General features: G+C 45.6%; 3 protein-coding genes across 10 annotated transcripts; 1 reads left to right on the top strand and 2 right to left on the bottom strand.

Moving 5' to 3' along the window:
* Positions 1-2,972: 2,972 nt before the first annotated feature.
* klc3 (kinesin light chain 3) lies at positions 2,973-9,772 on the top strand. 8 transcript variants are annotated; one of them, XM_076976298.1, is made up of 13 exons: positions 2,973-3,324; positions 4,689-4,915; positions 5,140-5,370; positions 5,553-5,628; positions 5,799-6,027; positions 6,124-6,211; positions 6,309-6,410; positions 6,621-6,794; positions 6,894-6,993; positions 7,427-7,476; positions 7,569-7,699; positions 7,866-7,932; positions 8,832-9,772. In XM_076976298.1, the coding sequence occupies exons 1-13, from the start codon at positions 3,177-3,179 to the stop codon at positions 8,916-8,918; spliced, it is 1,710 nt and encodes a 569-aa protein (XP_076832413.1). In that variant the 5' UTR covers positions 2,973-3,176; the 3' UTR covers positions 8,919-9,772. The 8 variants fall into 8 exon arrangements, with proteins under 8 accessions (XP_076832413.1, XP_076832412.1, XP_076832411.1 ...); XM_076976297.1 differs by having other exon boundaries at positions 5,796-6,027; XM_076976296.1 differs by having other exon boundaries at positions 5,550-5,628.
* Positions 9,773-9,977: 205 nt separating this feature from the next.
* Positions 9,978-17,623, bottom strand: ercc2 (excision repair cross-complementation group 2). Its single transcript, XM_076976293.1, has 23 exons — positions 17,467-17,623; positions 17,192-17,291; positions 17,027-17,104; positions 16,855-16,917; positions 16,621-16,734; positions 16,211-16,327; positions 15,984-16,100; positions 15,689-15,812; positions 15,506-15,602; positions 15,259-15,392; positions 14,984-15,152; positions 14,626-14,744; positions 14,433-14,502; positions 14,107-14,176; positions 13,436-13,537; positions 13,259-13,322; positions 12,799-12,920; positions 12,594-12,686; positions 12,337-12,409; positions 12,158-12,228; positions 11,913-12,056; positions 11,679-11,822; positions 9,978-11,318 (listed from the first exon to the last, which is right to left on the bottom strand). Exons 1-23 carry the CDS (start codon positions 17,469-17,471, stop codon positions 11,226-11,228), a joined length of 2,283 nt encoding a protein of 760 aa, XP_076832408.1. The 5' UTR covers positions 17,472-17,623; the 3' UTR covers positions 9,978-11,225.
* Positions 17,624-18,250: 627 nt separating this feature from the next.
* LOC143477613 (cdc42 effector protein 2) lies at positions 18,251-22,264 on the bottom strand. The gene is made up of 2 exons (XM_076976307.1): positions 22,042-22,264; positions 18,251-20,057 (listed from the first exon to the last, which is right to left on the bottom strand). The coding sequence occupies exon 2, from the start codon at positions 19,663-19,665 to the stop codon at positions 18,868-18,870; it is 798 nt and encodes a 265-aa protein (XP_076832422.1). The 5' UTR covers positions 19,666-20,057; positions 22,042-22,264; the 3' UTR covers positions 18,251-18,867.

Below are 22,264 nucleotides of genomic sequence, written 5' to 3'. Positions count from 1 at the left end.
AAAATCAATTCAATCTACTTACTTTATGACCTCAAAATAATCATGGGTTTATGACAAAAGTAATGTAGAGAATATTGAAAATTTAATGAATGAACATTAAGTGAAACATATCTTAGAGACCGCTAAACCAACTTTCACCTCAGAGCAGGCTTGCTAACACTCTTACTAAGCTGCTTGGGGTGAAAGTGTCAGAAGGGGGCAGGGATCTCAGCAGAATGTCCCAAGCATGTGACAAGAGCTCTGTGTATGTGCAGAGGGTCATGGCTTGGCTCTGAACTCGCTGGTTATAGTTATTGTTTTAATGTCCAGAGAACTACCATATCTGTCCCACTGAGCTCATTTGATGTTGCTTGTCTACTATTTCCCTATAAAACCACCGTGCAAGGCAAAAAAAAACCCTAGAAAAGTTGTACCTTGTGAGATGAAATTAGAATACCTTCTGACACATGCAGTACACTTGCAGGACAAAACAACTTTTTTTGTCTCTGATACTGTCTGATAAAGTAGCAAAGAAATATATATTTAAAATGTATACTTTTCTGAGGGTTTAGGTTTGACCTCCTGGCTCCAAGGTTGTCCTGTTGTGCCAGTGTAAAGAAAAGTCTCATCTGGGCATAAAAACATTATCATCAGTTACCAGAGAGAGTAGCCTTGAAATGTCAACAAATGTGCATTTACAACATACAATATCTAACACTGCTTGTGCCAGTTCAACCTCATTCTTTGTGGATTTTTAAAGTATGGAATTAAGTCTTTTTTCAGTCCTCTATTAATTTTCATAACATGAACGCTTTTCTTAAGAGTTCAGAGTCCGACCTATATTTAGCATTCTGCAGATGATACCGTACGTCAAATGAGAGCACTTGTGTTTGAGGTTCATTCCTTTTACTGTGTGCTGGGCCTGTATTTTAGTGTCAGAACCAGAAATTCTCAACTAAAGTTCTGACACTGCAGCCTTGTCTGCCAACCCATCATCCAATTTAACAGCTTCTGACACGACTGTAACAAGCAGCGAATATAATAAGACGGGTTTCTGACTACATTTAGTTTGCAGCCATGTTTGTTTTTGTTTCTGTGTTACTTAAGATGCTTGAGATCACATGATACGAAGTATGAACAATATGAGTTTGACATTTCGATTTGTTTCAATTTTCAGCTTTCCTGATTCCAGCAAAATGTTGACAATCACAGTTTGAACTATGTGCACTTACACACACACGTGTCAGTGTTGTTGCATCTACCCATGAAAAAGCATTTATATAGGATGTGAGCATGTGAATGTAGGTTTGGTATAGTAGCCTCTTCCATTGAAACTGGAGCCTGAACACTGCCCTGTGCTGCCCGCGCTAAGTTTAGTGCTGGTCAGTTCCCCCATGCACAGTTGCCTGATTGAATTGCGTTGACTCAGCTCTTGGTCCGTCTACGCGTTTACCCGCCGCTCTTCCAGTGACCCCTGCCACCCCAGAGAGACCAGCTGCATTACCTCTGGAGGCAGTAGTGATCGTGGAGGCACTGCCTCTGAGGGAGGTTTTGGCATGGAGAGATACCATGCTGCCCATGACCTGTGTGGAGGTGATGAGGTATAATGTTTTTCACTGCTAGTGAAAATGCCTTTGACTGTGGTGTAAATGACACGTCACAGGTCATGCACAAACCTTCTGTGCAGATTCTCAGCACACCACCAGTATTTCTCCTGGCACACGAGGTCTCCATGTGCACCAACAGCTGTGTGATGAGTGTCAGCTGGTGCGCTGGGTGGTTTGACGCACATTTGTTGATTGCGTTCCCTGTGTTTAGCGTCTCTTCCACTGCGGCACGAACCTCATAGAATTGGGTGCACCGTGGAAAATGGCATTTTCCTCTTTCAACTCTCTCCTTACTGAAAAGAACCCGTAACGCTGAAGTGTGATTATCAGTTAATAAACCTCTGCTAACTCCACCTAAATCAACCAGTCTGCTACCACTGGGCTTTTAATGGTTAATGGAATTATTCCTATTTATCCTATTTTAATAATACTAATATATATATAGAAGAAGAAGAATGCATATTTCACAGATGGTTGGCACCTCAAGATCTGAGCAATGGAATTAGAGTCATGCAACATAAAAATACCAGCGTATGACCTGAGAATGTCAGTCTGTGACATGAGAACACCAAAGGAGGACATGACAAATGTGAAGCGAGAAAAGAGTGAATCAAACAGCTCAACCACACTTTTCCTTCAGATTCCCTTGTTGTACAACTATCCCCACTGACATTCCTATACTTCATTATAAATTGTTTGTTATATTAATGACTGTAGGCCAGATATAAATGTGAGAGCTGCTTCTGGTATGTCTTCAGACCTGATCAGCTCCCCTGTGTGGGAAGTGCAGTGCTACCCACACACCCCCAACCCAGAGCTGTGCTGGTCTCTCCCCCAGTCAGGCTGTCCTTACAAGGCACGAGTCCTCCGCCCACAGCACCCCTGTCCAGCAGCTGAACCATCAATTAGTTCTGCCTCGTATATCAGTCAGTGTGCAGTTGCTCCCCCGTCATTACGTTGCCACTATCTATGCCCAGTACACACACACCTTCCCAGTCTCCTCTCCAGCAGTGGCAATGTGACCGTTTCCTTGGGCACAAGTCGTTCCTGCTTCTTATTCCTACGGAGACCTGTGTCTATCTTAAATCTTCCTCTTCCTGGCCTCTTGCTTATCCCAGCTGCCAAATGGACTGGATCTGGACTCCTCTGCGCCCCTTACAGCTGTTTGCAAACCTTAAAGATCTCTTTGCAGAGTCATTAAAGTCAGCACTGGATTGTGGCTGCTTTGGCAGGCTGGTTGGTTTCTGCTTGTCAAACTAAGCAGGTCTGACAGCAGCCAGACTAATGTCCCTTATTTCACTAACGCGCGCGAGGCCCCTCCCTAAGCTGCTTTGTTGAACCTTTGCCAGTATGACGTAAATTAAAGACTCCTTCATTTAAATAATCCCTCAACACAGACCCCTCTCTCTGTAGACTGCTATAAACAAAATAACATAATTATTAGTGTCGGTCTACGCACATAGACCAAAATAAAAGGAAATGTGACAATACTAACTTTAGTTTAGTAAAAGTGTCCTGAATAATATACTATAATAAGAAATATCCTTCATGATTGCTCATGACATATCTTAGCAGCTCAGCAATAAATGTATGGCGAAGCAACGACGAGGGAATAATAAAGTCCTGATAAAGACAAAACGTTTATTGTCAGCTGTCGTAGGCTCGAGTAGCGGAAGATACGTGGCTACCGACACAGCAGAGAATACCTCACGTGTGCCTGGCGGGACTGACCGAGCAGGTAAACGGCAGCAGGTGAACGACTGTAACACCAATTTCCAGGATTTATATCTCTCTATTCCCATCATAGCTGCGGTGAAGTTGTTGGGGTTTTGTATTAGAACTTTAATTTATTTCGTTCGCCGTGCTGCACGACTTCCCTGTGGAAGAACTCTCCTCCTCTTCAGGGTGTTCAACAGGTAAACACACCTGTCCAACAAGGACACCTCGCTGACGGTGAAACTCTTACAGTTTGTGTATATTGCGTGGTTATAAATTTGTGTATATTACGTGCTTACTTGGTTATGAGGCAGTTAGTGTTTTACATGTATAATCTTTTTTAAAGCTTCGAGATGTAGTCTTAAGCATTGCTGTTTGTACATACTAATTTCAGGTCCTAGTAACATATAACATTTAAACTAAGCCAAAGTGACAAACGCGACCTTTGTTTTCGTTTTGTATTTTTCACTGTGGGATATTTAAACTGCCACGTAATCACCTGAGACAGGGAGACAGGTGTGTGGGGAAATTGTTTATTTAGACATCAACATGAGGTTTTGTGTCAATGCACCATGCTGCAGACCACTAATAATACGTTGCTTGTAGGAACCCAACAAACTCTACAGGAACTTTTTTAAATGTAGTAGTTTGGATGTTTTCTTTTATGTCTCAGATATTTACTTCTCTACTGATGGTGAATATGTTCTTTGGTATTGCAGTCTTTCCATTGCTCTATAGGGCATGATCTTAACAGCAGTTTGCCAGACCACCATCTCTGCTACACTGTGGTTTACCTGATTACTTCTTTAAGGGTGATATGAAAGTGGAGAGAATGAGGACATGGCAGGTTCTTGTAACTGAATGTTCAGTAATAATGTTTTTGGTAGAGTTTTTTTTTTTTTGTTTGTTTGTTTTTAAGCTGTTCCTCTTAGACAAGATTTTTGGGGAAGTGACACATTAAATAGTTGAAGGCATCACTGGGATGGTCAATGTTCCACTAACACTTGCATTTTGTTCACAACATGATCGTCAGACAGATATTCAGATATAATATTTTGAGATTTAATTCAACTGCCACTGAACAATACCAGCCCTTTCATGCATCCGTTTTAATGGCTTGCAAAAACATTTGCCTATAACATGACTCACACCTCCTGCTGCTGTTATGATGTTATGCTTAGGAGATGAAGACTTTTCTTTCTTTTTCTTCTTACATGGTCAAGTTCTTTATTGCAGTGGGAGGATCCTGTATCACCTATATATGATGTATATGAGAGTCAACCAGCATACTCTGTTTAATCCTCCTGGTTGTTTGGGTTTGTAATTCCTTGCCAAAGGAAGTTTAACGTGAACTCATCTCATGGCAGAGTCTCCTCCCCTCCTCAGAGCAGAGACCATCAGGGATGCTGTCGACGGAGGAGATCTTGTGCAGTACGCAGCAGGTCATCGTGGGGCTGGAGGCCCTGCGTAAAGAGAACCGCACTCTGCTCGACAGCCTGCAGGAGGAGCCGGAGAGGCAGCCGGGCGACGATGGTGGTGCCCTGCGGCAGGAGAAGACCTGCATCGTCTTACAGTGTCTGGAGAAGATCCAGCTCGGCCTGGGCGAGGCGCAGGTGGGCTTTCAGGAACGTCAAACATCTACAGCCTGACGCGGGAAGCTATCCCATCAAGGGTGCCAGTCCAGGAAGTGCAGAGTCCTGCTAAGTTTAGCCGCAATACAACTGACATTCAAATTAAGAGTCCCAACAAAGGCCTCGATTAACAGGGTCGCGTGTGTTAGATTCGAGTTAGAACTAAACCCTGTAGCTGCAGCTGAGCGTTCCGGTGTCGTCATCAGGTGATGATGGCCCTGTCGGCACACCTGGGCTCCCTGGAGGTGGAGAAGCAGAAGTTACGTACCCAGGTGCGACGCCTGTACCAGGAGAACCAGTGGTTACGTGACGAGCTGGCCACCGCCCAGAGAAACCTGCAGGAGTGCGAGCAGGAGGTGGTGGCACTGGAGGAGCAGAACCGACACTTGCTGTTCATGAGCAGCATTCGTAAGCACGACCTGGATGAGGCATCACCGGTGGGTACTACAAGTCCCACAAACCCACCAAACAGGAAGTTTCATGGCCATGTTTAAATGGCTCCGAGTCTGTATGCTTGTATGTTCTATGGATTAATTGGCTGTATAGTTCATAACATATGGAATGAAATTGGATGATACTGAACCTCCGTTTAAATTATTGTTTTATTTATGTCCAGCAGGAGAATATAAACGATTCTTCAACCAAAGAGACCCTTGATTACCTATTCCCCGCTGATGTAGAGGAGCAAGCACAAAGCAAGTGTCTCTGTGAACTATACACCGCAGGCCTGTTAGACTTTATCCTAGCTGGCACGTTTGTAATACCTTTGGCCCCTCGAAATGCCTCCTTGATGACTTCTTTAACGTACAGCAGGTAACGCCAAGGTTCCTTTTTCTCACCAACCTTTTTCCCGCCGCTCTAGCAGTGAGCGGGCCACGTCGCAGCTCGCTAGCTGCCACCGCGCAGCAGGGAGGCTACGAGATCCCCGCCAGGCTCAGAACCATTCACAACCTGGTTATCCAGTACGCCTCGCAGGGCCGCTACGAGGTGGCCGTGCCCCTCTGCAAGCAGGCGCTGGAGGACTTGGAGAGGACCTCGGGACACAGCCATCCAGACGTGGCCACCATGCTCAACATCCTGGCACTGGTGTACAGGTGAGGGAGAGGCTGGGACGTTGTTCGTGCCTGCTACGCGCTCTCTCCCGCTCCCACGAGTGTGTTTTTGGGGCGCTCATGTTTCTTTCTAATCAGGGACCAGAACAAATACAAAGAAGCAGCCAGCCTTCTGAATGACGCGCTGGCCATTCGTGAGAAGACCCTCGGCGTGGACCACCCGGCGGTGCGTGTCTGTGTATCACCATTACTCACACTCCACTCCAACGCTGTTATGGGATACATAAGCACTGCATTCACCTGTTCCTTTGCTAATTCTGCAGGTAGCAGCTACCCTAAATAACCTGTCTGTGCTCTGTGGCAAAAGAGGAAAGTACAAAGAGGCTGAACCTCTGTGCAAGAGAGCTCTGGAGATCAGAGAGAAGGTAGAGCAATCTGTTCAACTCAGTACCCACACGGCTGAAAATACACGCATGTCATGTTTCACACGTCAGCAGGGCTTCTGTTTATTCTGAATGCTTCATGTTCCCTTTCTAAGCGGTAAGGTACCTGGAGACACTCGTAGCAGTAAAAATAAAAAACGCGCTCATCCATTTGGACCACCAGCACCTAAAAGTGGCCCTTTTTCCCTGTAGGTGCTGGGCTCAGACCACCCCGACGTGGCCAAGCAGCTCAACAACCTGGCACTGCTGTGTCAGAACCAGGGAAAGTACCAGGAGGTGGAGGAATACTATGAGAGAGCCCTGCGGATCTACCAGAGTCAGCTGGGCCCGGATGACGCCAACGTGGCCAAGACCAAAAACAACCTGGTGAGGGCCTGGAGAGAACAATCCCACCTTACTTCCCGTGTCCAGCTGTGGGACACATCAGCGTGTCGAGTGTTTTAAGGATGTACCGTGTGTTTACAGGCATCGTGCTATCTCAAGCAGGGCAAATACCGCCAAGCCGAAGCTCTATACAGAGAGATCCTGACGTGTGCCCATGAGAGAGAGTTTGGATCAGTGGAAGGTAAATTCCTGACAGCTCTTCAGCTGATATATGTAGGTGACATGACTCTCCTATCAACACTTATTAGGCTGTATTGAAGGCCCCGTCCTACTTTTCTGAGGTTAGCAGTGCTTTGGTCCTTGTGTGGAAGCGCCGGGTTCCACATCCCGCATCTATAATTAGCTCTGTGTGTTTTTATTAGGAATTAGGGATCTTAAAGAGCCTTGTCATTTATACACAGCTCATAGAGGATGTAGGCAATTTTAAATTGATTGTGTCATTTTTTAAATCTCTAATGAGGTGCAGTCCTGTTTCTTGCAAAGCCGCTGTCTGGGCTTACATATGTGGGTGAGACCCAGCTCAGTTCACAGATTCGCCACGCGTTACATTTTAGTAAAATGTGCTTGTCGTGTTCTGTTGTTTTCTGTATCGCTCCTCTCTCCCTGACCTTCAGGACAGGGACGGGCGACGTGGGTCCAGACGGAGGTGGGCAGCACCAGACTGGTAAGCGCTGCTCTGACCGTCGTTCACCCCTGGGGTGATCATCGTTCGCCCCTGCAGATCACACGCCTCACGTTTCTCCTCTGTGGACGCAGGACGGCATGGCCGCTCTGAGACGCAGCGGTTCCTTCACCAAACTCCGAGACTCCATAAGACGGAGCAGTGAGAAGCTAGTGAAGAAGCTGAAAGGGGTCGGGACACTAGACGTGGCTCCCCGCACACAGGGGTAATGGACGGCCCCGTTACGCTGAACATGTGGGCCTTGCAGTTTGCAATGGGGCTGGGTGGTGCATTTAGACTGTGTTTTAGGGGGGGCAGAGGGCCCCAGAGGAGCTAATGTAGGTCTGAACAAAGCACTGTTTAACCAGCCGGTGACAATGTCTTTGTAACAGAATGAAAAGGACAAACTCCCTGGGCGTGCTGAACGTGGGAGTGAGAGAGAGTGTGGAGGCAGGAAGGGTAAGAGTGCTAACCTGCCCATGGCTACACACTTTGCTAGCATTAAAAAAAAGTAACAACTGAATCATAATTCCTAACCTTCTTGGAGGTTACACAAATCACAACCATTTTCTCCTAACACTACATATTTTTTTCACTTCGTTCTCCAACAAAGTGCTTGTACAACAGCTTATGAATGAATGTTCGATTTATATAGAGCCTTTCCGAATTCCCAAGGCGCTTTACAATTTAATACAAGTAGAAGTCACAAACACACACCGGCGAGAAGCAGCAGCCAATTGCACACAGCGTACTCTCTACCGGAAGCCACAGACTGAATGGGGTGCAGGAAGGAGAGAGAGGACAGACCCTAGTGGCAAAGCACCATCCACCACTGGGCATACAAGCAAACACACACAGTCAGACACTACTTTTTTATTGAACAGACACACACACACTCAGGGAGAATTTGTCAGGGACTGCCAATTTACCTAACCTCCATGTTTTTGGACTGTGGGAGGAAACCCACACAAGCACAGGGAGAACATGCAAACTCCACACAGAGCAGCCCAGACCGAGAATCGAACCCAGACCGCCTCGCTGTGAGGCGACAGTGTTAACCACCACACCACCATGCCGCCCTGAACAGACACACACTCAGGGAGAATTTGTCAGGGACTGCCAATTTACCTAACCTCCATGTTTTTGGACTGTGGGAGGAAACCGGAGATCCCGGAGGAAACCCACGCAGACACGGGGAGAACATGGAAACTCCACTCAGATAGGGACTTGAACCCAAGACCCCAGTGCTGAGAGGCAAACGTGCTAACCACCAAGCCACCGTGTTGCCCAGCTTAGGTGAGCTGATATCCCAGAATGTCTGTTACACTGAGCCAGTTAATTTTTCTTTTGTTTTGCAGACCTGTGGCAGACTGATGGACACCCGCACCCTCAGCTCCAGCACCCAGAGTCTAGCCCGACGGAGCTCTTTGGGTGGGGAAGGCTGACCCGGCTGACCTGCTAGAGTTGGCCACAGCAGCCCTATGCTAGCTGAGCACCTGTGTTAGCGCCAGGCTTCACGGACACCTCCCTCACTCAAACTTCACTTAGCCTTCCTTTACATTGACATGGAGAAAAATTAACACACTCCCTGGTCTAAAGGTACTTACATAAATGCTGTGGCATCTTCTCAAAGAACATTCCCTAACCAGTGCAGTGCAATTATTACATTTATAACATATTAGGATATGTAGATAAGGATAAAGTGGACCATCGTATATTGAAGATTCCTCAGAGGAGTGTCAGTGAAACAACAGATCTGGGTAAAACACACACGGTCATGAGACATATTATTTTTGGCAATAAAGCAGTAGTAGTATTGGCAACTAAGCGATTTTGCCGCTATGTTTAGTAAGTACTAAGACCTTCTCCCTCTTTTTAGGGGATTGTCAATTAGTGACTTTATCATGCCCCTCCCACCTACTGGTTCCAGTCTGGCCCACCCAGTTCAGATGGTCTAGAACCTCCACTGACACACGCACCTTTTTTAAAGCTTTTTTGAATATTCTTCAGATCTTGAAAACCAGTTGCACTATATCTTAACTTATTGCAACCAGCTATAATGCATTTGAATTTCACTCCGTTTTTACAGCATAGTAAGACGTGCTTTGAATGTCAAGCACATTTTAAGTAGTGCATCACAAAATATAAAAAATTGTACATATTCACTTATTTTAAAACTGATATAGCACTCTTCTTGTGCCAGTGACATAAGACTTTTATTTTCATATAGACATTTCAATGTTGTTTATTTACTAAAGTGTAGTAAATTGTCCCAATTGTGAAGTATTATGTGTGTGTGTGTGTGTTTAAGAAAGATCGAAAACTTACTAAGGTACAATGTAAAGCTACTCAAACAAATTTTCTGTCAGGAGGTATAAATATCCTAGCTGTACCTACAGATCAATATGAATCTATTTAATGTTAACTTTATATATTGACTTAATTAATTGATAATTGCGGTACAATAAGACAGAACAACCAAATTAAAGAGTCGTAGTGCTGTGAGTGGACAGAAGTTGGAGCTGCATCAAACTGTCCATGACTGAACAAAGTCGATTAATTCTGTGCGAGTTCACCCTTTACAGAGGGACGTGTGGTAGGGTCCTTCTGCGTGGAAGTCCATCAGTACTGAAAATGGCAAATCACATCAGCAATACACTGGATTTGTAGAAACTATCCGCATTTATTCTTTCCTTTTGTGTTGGAACATGAAAATACAATATCAAAGTATTTATAAAATATATACAGGTGACTAGGCTGTGAGTGGTGTGTTCGACACTCCGGGGTGAGCTCTAGGCTGTGAGTGGTGTGTTCGACGCTCCGGGGTGAGCTCTAGGCTGTGAGTGGTGTGTTCGACGCTCCGGGGTGAGCTCTAGGCTGTGAGTGGTGTGTTCGACGCTCCGGGGTGAGCTCTAGGCTGTGAGTGGTGTGTTCGACGCTCCGGGGTGAGCTCTAGGCTGTGAGTGGTGTGTTCGACGCTCCGGGGTGAGCTCTAGGCTGTGAGTGGTGTGTTCGACGCTCCGGGGTGAGCTCTAGGCTGTGAGTGGTGTGTTCGACGCTCCGGGGTGAGCTCTAGGCTGTGAGTGGTGTGTTTGACGCTCCGGGGTGAGCTCTAGGCTGTGAGTGGTGTGTTCGACGCTCCGGGGTGAGCTCTAGGCTGTGAGTGGTGTGTTCGACGCTCCGGGATGAGCTCTAGGCTGTGAGTGGTGTGTTCGACGCTCCGGGGTGAGCTCTAGGCTGTGAGTGGTGTGTTCGACGCTCCGGGGTGAGCTCTAGGCTGTGAGTGGTGTGTTCGACGCTCCGGGGTGAGCTCTAGGCTGTGAGTGGTGTGTTCGACGCTCCGGGGTGAGCTCTAGGCTGTGAGTGGTGTGTTCGACGCTCCGGGGTGAGCTCTAGGCTGTGAGTGGTGTGTTCGACGCTCCGGGGTGAGCTCTAGGCTGTGAGTGGTGTGTCCGACGCTCCGGGGTGAGCTCTAGGCTGTGAGTGGTGTGTTCGACGCTCCGGGGTGAGCTCTAGGCTGTGAGTGGTGTGTTCGACGCTCCGGGGTGAGCTCTAGGCTGTGAGTGGTGTGTTCGACGCTCCGGGGTGAGCTCTAGGCTGTGAGTGGTGTGTTCGACGCTCCGGGGTGAGCTCTAGGCTGTGAGTGGTGTGTTCGACGCTCCGGGGTGAGCTCTAGGCTGTGAGTGGTGTGTTCGACGCTCCGGGGTGAGCTCTAGGCTGTGAGTGGTGTGTTCGACACTCTGGGGTGAGCTCTAGGCCTGCTGGGCGATCTGAGAGATTTTCTGCAACATCTCGTCTGACTGCAGCTGCTCCAGGGTGAGCAGGGACAGGCCCAGCTGGTCCTCCTGCAACACAAGCCAAGCGAGAAGAACCAAACAGCTGCGTGAGGCACCAGAGAAAGAGAAATCACAGTATTTCAGTATTCACATACGTTCAGGTCTGGTCTGTATGTTTCCCGATTTAGAAATGCACAATTTGAGGTCACGCTCAAGTACGTCAGCGACGTCAGTGCAGTGTGTGTGTGCGCGCTACACAGTCCATGATCACCACACATCCTCTTAGGAGATACCCAACAAGCCCCATTCAGCAGAAAACGCCACTGTCGACTTAATGTGGCCCCGGGGGCAGTGTTTTATCTGGCTGTCTGAGGACGGGTCTGTGCTGCGTTTCTGTTTGGTGTGGGTTCAGCGGGGTACGGGCCATACCCGCCTGAAGGGCTGCGCCATCTGTCGTAGGAAGTGCTTGGAGAGCTGGATGGTTTCATCGATGGTGAGGTTGAGGCTTCCGTCTGTGATGTGCTCCTGGATCCATCGAGGAAGCTTCCCACGCTTGTCAGCTCGAGCATACCGCTGAGGGGGGGAGGGGCCGGGCGAGAGTGACGTAAGACGGGAGCCTCAAGTGGACAAAAACGCTCAGGAACGGTGAGGAGTTGGCCTCACCTTGTCAGCGAAGATCATGAGACCATAGTCGGTCTTGCCTCGGATGGCTCTGCCCACGCACTGGGCCGCATGGCGCATGGCGTCGAAGGTCAGGAAGTCGTTCTCGCGAATCTGAAACTGGTCTCGGAGATACTCCAACCGGGCCTGGTGGGCCCAGAACAAGAGGGAAAAGCAGTCGGTGCTGGTACCGCCATTTGAAAGTGGTTGACGACATAAGGGATGTGATGCAGAAAGAGTCTGCAGACCTTGAGAATTCGGCTCTGGGTGTAGACATAAGGCACTCCAAACATGATCACAGCTCGTCCAAAGTGATGAACTGAGGGTTAGTCAGAGGCAATTTTTTTTAGGTGAGAGTCTTCTAAATCTGATTCACTGTACAAAAAATCTCAGCTAAATGACAAGCAGTTAATTCCAGAATACTCACCAAAATCGATCCCTTCAGACACTTTTCCTCTGGCCACAGACAGCAAGATGGCACCTCTGCCATTTTCACAGGCCTGGACCCATTATGGCAGAAACCCAAAGTCATTAGAAGAAATATTTTTCTATGTAGCCTGATGCTGAAGAATGTCTAGTGCAAAATAAAGAGTCGCTATTCGTCCTGCTCGCTAATCAGGTCAAACCACACAAATATTTCCAGCCACATTACAGAGCTACAACAACATTCAGAGAAGTCCTGACCTCCTGATACTTCTCCAGCGCCATGCTGGTCTCAGCTGCGTCCTGCGTCTCAATGAAGATAAGCTTATTCCTTTGGATATTTTCCAGGATGCCCTACAGGAAGACAGAGCCCGAAAGCACACGAGAGGCTGTGTGAAGGTCCTTAAAAAAGCGTAGATTGTATTTAACTGCAGGAACAGTTCGTTTTTTTTGTGTCTTCACGTACCTGCTCATACCACGAAGCTACAATGTTTTCCATATAAATGTAACTCGTGAAAAAAGCCACGATTCCGTCGGGCACGATGGCGGACATTTCCAGAAGCAGGTTTCCGTAGTTGCGGATCACAGCTGTGGGTTGAAGTGCATAAACAGTCATGGCCTGGTGGTTAGGGAGCTGGTCTTGTGACCGGAGGGTCGTGGGTTCAATTCCCAGACCTGAGGCCATGACTGAGGTGCCCCTGAGCAAGGCCCTTAACCCTCAATTGCTCACTTGTATAAAAATGAGATAAAAATGTAAGTTGCTCTGGATAAGGGCGTCTGCCAAATGCCGTAAAAATGTAAATAAACGTGTCTCTTCACCGCTCAGCTCTGCACTTACAGACCTACTGCCCTGCAACGTTAAGCCCCTCCCCTAACCTCACGTCACACATATGAGAGGGAACCTTACTCAACAAGACTATACTCACCAAAATCTTCCCTGGTCTCAAACTTGGAACTCATTGCCACTTGGTCGTTACCCCGACCGACAATCTGCGAGACGTTTAAATCGACCATGTCAAATATTCACTCAAAGGGCTTTGACGACCTTCCATTCACAGGACGCAAAGGGTGATCCAAACACAAGCGCCCGACCGGACACTCACCAGAGGGCAGAGACAGGTGCGGGCCAGGGTCATCGTAAAGGAAGCCACGGTCACAGGGTGGAAATCGAGGATTCGGGGGTAGATGTCCAGTGGAGAGAGAGTCTTAACGAGAAGAAGTAAACAATATTACACCAAAACCCAGTGGACACTTATCCTGTATATTTGCATGCTTTGCATATTTTTGCATAAAATTTGCATATTTGCTTCTGGCAATCAATCAATCAATCAACCTTTATTTAAACTCGGAGTACATTGAGGGTGGCCCTCATTTACAATGTAGCCGAGGGAATACATGGGGAAGGGATTGTCATAGATAAAAGTATAACATGATTAAAAAGACCCAGCATTATAACAAGATATACAAGATGTACAAGATGTAAAAGATACCATAAGATAAAACAAGAAAAAATTTTTATATCTGATTATTAATTGCCATAAGTATAGAAGAGTAGGTCAGCACTGGTGCAGGCACAGGCAGGGACCATAAGCATGATTACATCCACCTGGATTAAACTGTATCCTGCTTTCTAACTTTGGAGAAAGTGTGTCCAGTACAAATTATTGGATTATACTCTTAGATTAGGGAACAAGGCACGCTTAATCTGATAATCAAATGTCAAACAGGGGTCCTGAGAGAGGGATAGAGGGTGGTAAGAGAGGTGAGGGTTTACCCCTGAGGTAATAATGACTGACTGGAACCGCTCGAACACTGGCTTTATGGCGATGGAGGGGTCCATACAGCTGGAGAAAACACACATAAACCGAAGAATGAAAAACTAGTGTCTTTGATTTGTGTTAGTGTTCAGAAACACTAACTCCGAATGAAGATTACTGAGTGAGAAAACAAAGTTTTTACTCCATAGCATTCTGAACATCCTCGTTGTGTAATTCATACAACATCCCTTAGGACAGATAATTAACATCAAGTGTAGTTCTCAGCATTCATAACCATTTTTTGTCCTTTTTAACCTAAGATGTGGCAATCATTTGAACTCACCTAAAGTGCAGAACAGGATTCGCTATTGTTGGTGTTCTGTCTTCAAAGGGCTCAATGATAATAGTGAAGCCTGGAAGACAAGAGATTTGCTTGCTTTCACACTGAAAGAGATTTAAGGTTGTGGTTTGGTAGTTAAGGTACCAAGCCTGCTTGTTGTTGGCAGTGGAATTAGAAGACAGGGCAGTTCCTTTACCTTTGCTGTAGGTGCTGACGAGAGTGGCAAAGTTTGATATCAGAGTAATGGCAGAGAAATCAGCGATGTCTGCAATCTCCAGGGTTCTGAGTAACGAACGCAGCCTCTCGGCACAGAATCTGTGGAGAGAGAGAGAAAGAAAGAATGTTCCACTCAAACATTTGATGATGGACACAACAAGAAGCTCAAACCTTGGCACACTTCTCTCGGCCTGTCAGTTCATTTAAACATCACTTGGTAAGATCATCTAGTCAAATTAGTTCAAGAAAGTGAAATCGTCCAAGATGACGCTGCTCTTTGCACGATTCGGCGTAGAGAGGCCACCGCGGGACGTACAGGACCGCCGGCCCGGACTCACCTGAGGGGTTTGCGGTCGATGCACACCTTCTCGTAGATGTCTTTGAGGAACTGCGGGGAGCTCTCCTGCACCACGTGGTGCACACGCAGGCGAGCTTTCAGGTACTCCAGGAAGCGTTTCATGAAGCCAATGAAGTGTTCCGCCGTGCGGATGCTGCCCGGGACCGCCTCTGCGGGGGTGGAGCCAACAACGACAGACAGGGCAGGGTTTTAGCATGGCATCGGCATCCTACACAAGAGCAATGAGACCTGATGTTAATAAAGCAGCAGACAGACCTTGGAGCACCTCATCCGGCAGGACGGGATTGGACATGTAGACGTCTGTTTCGCGGGCCACGTTGGCCTCTTTCAGCCCCTCCACCAACTTCCTGTACTCCTCTTGAAGTTTAGCAGCATCCGTTTCCTTTATTCTTCAGAAAAATAAATGGGCAGCCATCTTAGTTCCTCATGAAGACAAGAAAATAATAATGATCTGCATCATGTGACTCTACATTCCCCAATATGTGAATAAAGCCCGGCTGACCTCCGAATGGTGTTCTGTAGGGTGTCAACATTGGCCTGAGTGCGGTCTAGTGTCCTCCTCGTGATGTTGACGCTCATCGAGTCAATGCACACATTATCTGGGGAGCGAAGTTTACACTTAATCAAACACTGATAAATCCATTTTGTTCAAAATGACCAAAAGAACAGCTTGTGTGGTTCTTACCAATGTTGTGCGCTTCATCAAATACAACAACAGATTTTTTTGCAAGCTCTTTCGAAACCAGGTCTGCAATTTTTGGGTCCAGCAGGTAATGGTAGCTGTAAACAACTATATTAGCATGGAGAATCTGAATAAAACAGGAGAAGAGGAGCATGAATTAACAGGCTGCATTCACTTTGAAACGTTTATGTATTTTACAAATTAAAAAGGCAATGTCATCTTCAATAATACAGATACACACTGGATTGTGCTAAATTAAATGGTTCTTTTTGACACATTCTTCTACTAAAATACATACGGAGTAGCGAGCTATGTAGTACGGGCACCAGCCTCTTCGACGGCCAAACTCTTTCAAGTCATCTAGGTTATAAATCCCAGGAGGAATGGGCACCTGTCTGCCCACTGCATCAAACTCCTGCCCAGAAACAATAGGACATTCATAAATTAAAACAAGCAACAAAAATGTATACAATTTATAAAACAGGACACAGATGAAGACAATGCTTGCTTTTTCTGTAGGTTTACCTCAAAGAAGCGGCAGACAGGTTGGCTAGGGTTACTCTGACGCTGGGCTCGAATATACGATGCTGTCATACTGTGACATTTTCCATCCACCTCTTTGCCAAAGCGCAGGGAGCTAACCTGAAAACAGGAACAAGCAGGATCAGTTTCCTGGACAGCTTTCACTAGGACTGAATTACATAATCAGTAGTGAGTCTTTATTAAATTCAAATCAACGGCTTCAGACTTAACTGCATTAAATAATTTGGATCATTAACCAACAAAGACCTTGACTAGACAATCAGACACTGAGTAATAAAATTAGGAATGAATTAAACAGGAAAACGTACTGCAAAAAGACAAAGGTGCAATAGACAAACTGCTATTACAGATACGATTAAACTCTCCCATCACACTTGCGAGACAATATCTACCTCAGGGTGGATGCACAGATTTTTTCTTGAAGACAAGGCTAGTGCCAGGAAGTTATTTTTCTCTCCTGTTTCCTTGGAATAGAAGTCCATCAATTTCCTCAGTTCCTCTACTACCTAAGAAAAAAGGAAGATTCACCATATAAACTCAATTAGCCTTCAAAAACAGATTAACTGTACAACATACTTATACAGTAAATGCATATCATTTAAGCTGCTTAAAGAAAGACTACACACCTTCTCTATCTCAGGCACAGTTCGGGAGCAGTAGATCAACTTGGTGACCTCGAGAGGGTGAGTCTACGTGCCATGGAGGACGCAGAAAAGAAACAGTTTGCTGTAACCAGCTTGCCTGACATGCATCATTCACATGGCACAAGCATTATTGGGATACAACACAGGCACCCACCTTCTGATAAGCAACGATCAGGGACAGGAGCGAGATGGTCTTCCCAGTACCTGAAGGCATCTCCAGGACTCCATGACCCTGGGGACACAGCAGGGAGAAGGTTGTGCTGCCTGAAGGGGTCAGTTAGTGGTCAGTGGGTAGTTATATGGCCAAGCCCACACATACCTTGGCATCCAGGGTCCTCTTGAGCTCAAGCATATAGGAGTACTGCTCTGGGTAGATGTAGTCATACGGGAAATAGACTAACAGTCCGTCGATGTTCAACCTGGGGAAATCATTTGAAACAATACGTGCTGTTAAATGCAATAATATATACAGAACATTTAAGGGACTTTACAGGGACGGATGTGTCGGCAGGTTTGACTAGCGAGGGCTGATTAGCAAACATTGCTAAGACTTTTAAGTTAAAACAACGACTGCAAACCGTTATTGTTGCTCACTTCATTTTTATTGGTGGTGAAACGTTAAAGCGGCGTGCCACCTCCTTTTTAAGTGTTTTCTGTAACTTTGTGAATGTTGGTTACACCGCTAAAGCGACGTCTACTCTCTCAAAACAGACATGAACGCTGGCTGGCTGCTCTGTTTAGCGGCGCGTCGAAAACGCGTAAGTTCTCTTCGGCGACTGTGATTGGTTGGGGGCGTTTTAAACGGATGATTTGATTGGATTGGTTTGTTGCGCTGGAGGAATCGGAAGTGCCAACCCACAAACGCAACAAACAAGACCAAAGTAATCAATCATGAGCGTAGAGCCAGGGCTATGCGCGAGATTGTGGGGTGTGGATGAACTAATTATATAGACCAGTCTGACATCGTAACCACTGTAGATACATTTTTCTTGTTTGTTTGCTGTTTTGCATGCTGCCTTTTCAGCTACAATGTGCAATGCTCGGAAATTGCTGTTTTTATGTACCAGTATAACTTTAACATGCAGATCGATGCAATATATATGATTTAATATACTTGTTCATTGGAGACTGAAAACACAGTGGTTTGTAATATTTTATTTACATGGTAATCGTGATTATTTCGCATCTCACATTATGATAACATCAATAATGAAAAGCACTGTGATGTAATACTAAAAAAATAAAGTAAAAGCAACCTTTGTTAATAATGGTTTTTGGTATTTGAATTTATAGGCATTCTATGAATATGGACATCATTGACTCAGTTCATAAGCTAGTTACACTGATACATTTTTCTTAACCTAGCAAGACCACAGAATGCCAATAATTATTTATTTTGTCCCATTTTAAGATACAGCTCCAAAATACAATCTTCTTAAGGCAGCCAAAATCACAGTCTCTTTATCATCCATGTTGTTTATGTAAGTAAATGTACAAACCAAACAAAAAAGGTTGTTTAAGATTCTGCATCTCCTGTTTAAATCAGTCGTAACATAGTAACAGTTGTTTTTTTTCTTTGTTTATTAACAGTGACATGTCATAATCTCATGGGCCTTATCTTGTTTGTTTATTGTTATCACAGTGCTGGTTTTTTCAACACTCATACAGCAGAATGCTGCATTTTGCAATTACTTTTTTAAATTCTGTTGTGCATTCCAGATTAGTGATCTCTTGGTGATTTAATGAAACGTGTCATTCGCATGATCAAACAAACAACAATTTTTTTGGTCTCCATAAAGCATGTCAACCGTATCACCATAAGGATATTTTTTATAGTATCTTCATCCCGGGCAGTTCTATTGTAAAGATTGCAGTATGCAGTCATTCCATCATGACCCGTTCTTACAGTGTCAGATGTGTATTACCAGTTTGTGTGATCTTAGCAAGTTCAAGGTCATACACAGACCACTATGTTCCCAGAGGCCTTTACTCCACTCACAGCTTCCCCTGCTCCTCAGGGCTCTTGTAACGGTCCATGATCCCAAGAACGTCCTGGAGGATGGATGGCCCCAGGTCCAGATCCAGAGTAGCGAAGAACCCTGAGCATGACGAGGCGGGCGAGAGCGTGGGCGAGAACGCTGGAGGCTCAATGAACTCACAGCGCAGGTCTTCGTTGCTCAGGCCTGCGTCGGAGTCCAGGCTCAATCCTCGGCCCGGATCTGGCGGGCTGCCGCAGTCCGACGTGGAGTCATCGGACGAGGGCTCCGAGAAGGACCCGGTGGACGGCGCGAGGTGTCTCAGGATGGGGATGGAGGCAGACAGGGAGAGGTCCTGGCAGGGCTCCGTGACGTCTGCCTCCGCTTCCTGTTTCTGCTGCCCATGGGAGGGGTTCTCCCCCAAGTGCAGGCGAGGGGGCTTGGGAGGAGCTTGCTCTGGAGAAAGGAAGGAAGGCATGGAGATCGTGCTTTTGAGGAAAGATGAGCTGACACGGGAGGCGTAGCTGTGGTGGAGGCCTTTGGGCTCTGCGTCACACACCCCGTCGGGGCGCCGGCCCATTGCATCTGTCCCAGAATGCAGTGGGGGGGCGAGGGGAGGCAGCATGTCCAGTTTGCCTTGCAGGAAGCCAACGTCCCCAAACATGTCCCCCTCCCCTTCTGGCCCAACGTGGGCGCTGTGCTGCAGGTCCCCCAGCGGGGGGCTAATCATGTTCGCAGAGAGCATGTCCCTCAGTCTCAACGTCTTGCCCCGTTTCGGTGGCGAGGGCTTTAAATACATGGGTGTCTTGGCCGGCATTGTGTTCCCAGCATACAGGGTTATAAATGCTAATAGATGTTGTGATTATAAATCTGTGAGGTCAGGGAGTTATAGAAGGTCGTCTCCTTTTCCTGCCATTGGCCGATTCTTAATTATCCGTCTTTAATCAAACTGAGAAATAATTATATTGAATGTGGTGTGTTCTTTTTAGCCCTTTTGGTCAAAACTCTTATACTATCCCTGATTCTAGAGCTCAGTGTAGTAACACAATGCAGTGGTGATTATAAGCGCTCTAAAAAGTGAAGAGGCCATTTCCGTCTTTTTCAGTTTTGTTTGTATTTTTTGATGCTATAAGAAGATGGCTCTTCCGGCTGCCTGTGTTCCTGTGGGTCCCCGTGGGCCAGGAACTTCTGCACAGCTGTTGTTCGGGCCTATGGGGCACATGGAAAATAAAGGTCAATTTACCTCCAAAATAGTTATGTTGAAAAAGTGAAACTAGTTTATTTGTTTTCTTATATATATATATTTATATATATATATATAAATCATAAATATTGAAATAATGAGATGCAAGTGGATCTATTTAATGAGAAATTTATCTGAAAGCCAAATAAAGTCTTCATATTTTTACAAAAATGTAGAATAAAAAATAAAAAATCATATATCTCTTTTAAGCCTATGACCACATACCCTGTTATCACTGGACTTTGTGGGATAGTCACAAAGAGAGATACTGTTACCATAATATTTAGTTTAGTTTGCACCGTAAGGTGGTGAGAGCCTGATTGATATGCGTTTACTGATCCAGTACAATGTCATGATTGATAGCGCTAGATAAAACCATGTGAATTACTTAAATAAATGAGAGCGAGTTTCTCAGCGAGGTTCAGTGACTGTGCATCTGGGCCACACCTGTGCTTAATTGTAAAGGTCTTCTATGCTCCTTTATTTGAAAAGCCTGTGTTCTGTAATTTATTGACATTATTACGCAATGGAAGACTCCCCTCCTGCTCTAAACATGAGCCATATTCCAGAACAAACACAGAATGCTCTGATTACATTATGCTCTGATTCTTAACTATGTACTGCAGAGGTGAAATATTGCTGTGTAGCACAACAGGTTCTATCCCCAATTCCACCTGCTCACTGATGTGCTGTCTCATGTTAGTCTATAAGCTATGCTTACATCACTGTGCAGAGGCATGCAAACCCAAGATTAAAAGTGCCACTGTTTAGTCTACATTGCTGTTGGGGGTACAATGGGAAAAGTTCAAACACCAAACAGTCAGAAATGAGCTACGTGGAGATTCCCACTCGCAGTCTCTCCTAACAAATACGTGACAACACGACCAGACTGATAAATTGCCGCTCCGCTGTGTGTCTGTCTCCTTTGCCCAGCGAGGCATTTTGGCTGTGGAAAAACACTCAGCTGGAAGCCCGTGGGGGAGCAATTTGTGGTGACCAAGAAGGCCAGACACACCCCAAGGTCGCTGGTAAACTGTGAATGTTTAAGAGTGCTCTCTTCTCCAGTGCACCATGCGTTAAAACCAGCGGTTACTTTTTTATCTCTGTGTTTCTCAGGCCATATGTTTTCGCCATCTGAGCGTGCACACGGAGTAATGTGTGTCTGTTGACTCATGCCTCGTAAGGCTGGAAAAATGTTTCTGAAAGAAAACGAAAAGTGTAGTAAGACCTAGAGGTGGAGATACTGCACAGGCATGCGTTGGCTTAGTGTTGACCTACAACAATTGTCCATCTGAAAGGAAATTTGACTGAATTTTAAGGGGACCCGACTGCCCTCTGTATTTATACCCTACAGGTCACAACTCAGAGCAGTTCAAGTTGTGTTTATGTCACACCAACACACATCTCTTATGTAATAGGGAAACGCAGTTCCTGAGATCATCCAATTCCCGGATTTGAGCCATCAAGTGGATCTACAAACACACCCCAATCCCTACCACGATTAAATGTAATCATTACATGTAATAATTAATTATAATTTAAAAGTGAATCTTTAACATGATATGTATGTAGCTATAGTCTTTATTTAAGCATCTTCTCCCAATATAATAAGTCTATATTATAGATGTCTGTATAATAGAAAAAGTTTTCTCTAATAAAATCACAAAACAGTGTTTACATAACAATTACAGTTACAATTAAAAAGTTTAAATTGTGTTAGCGATCTGTTCCTGATCACAGATGGATAACGGTTTTGAACGGAGTAATCGGTGTTTTTGGAGGGGCAAATGTCCGCATGTTACACTTTTAACAGAACTCGCGACTCTTTAACAGATGTCTTTCATTCTAAGATTTCTTCTTACACTGAAACAGCGAGCAAATTACTATATTTAATATTGTTACACTATAATACATCTGATTAAACATTCACATATATGTAAGTGTACTTGCCTTTATTTATGTGTGTTGCTTTGTTTCAGTAGTCCACGCTTGCATTGGTGTAAGCAGGGCAGGTAAACCGATTAACGGAGATGAGACGTGAGGATCCAGCCACGGGGCGAGGAGAGGGAGCTCTGAGGAGGGCAGAGAAGCTGGACCTGCCCTGGGGGTGGAGAGAGGGGACCCTGTGTGTATAGAAAACGGAGCTGTCATAGGTTTCCCTTAACCAGAAGCT

The sequence above is a fragment of the Brachyhypopomus gauderio genome, chromosome 16, assembly GCF_052324685.1.
Source record: "Brachyhypopomus gauderio isolate BG-103 chromosome 16, BGAUD_0.2, whole genome shotgun sequence".
Classification (NCBI taxonomy): Eukaryota; Metazoa; Chordata; class Actinopteri; order Gymnotiformes; family Hypopomidae; genus Brachyhypopomus; species Brachyhypopomus gauderio.
Note: the sequence above shows the minus strand (reverse complement) of the source record. Positions and strands in the feature narration are given on the sequence as shown.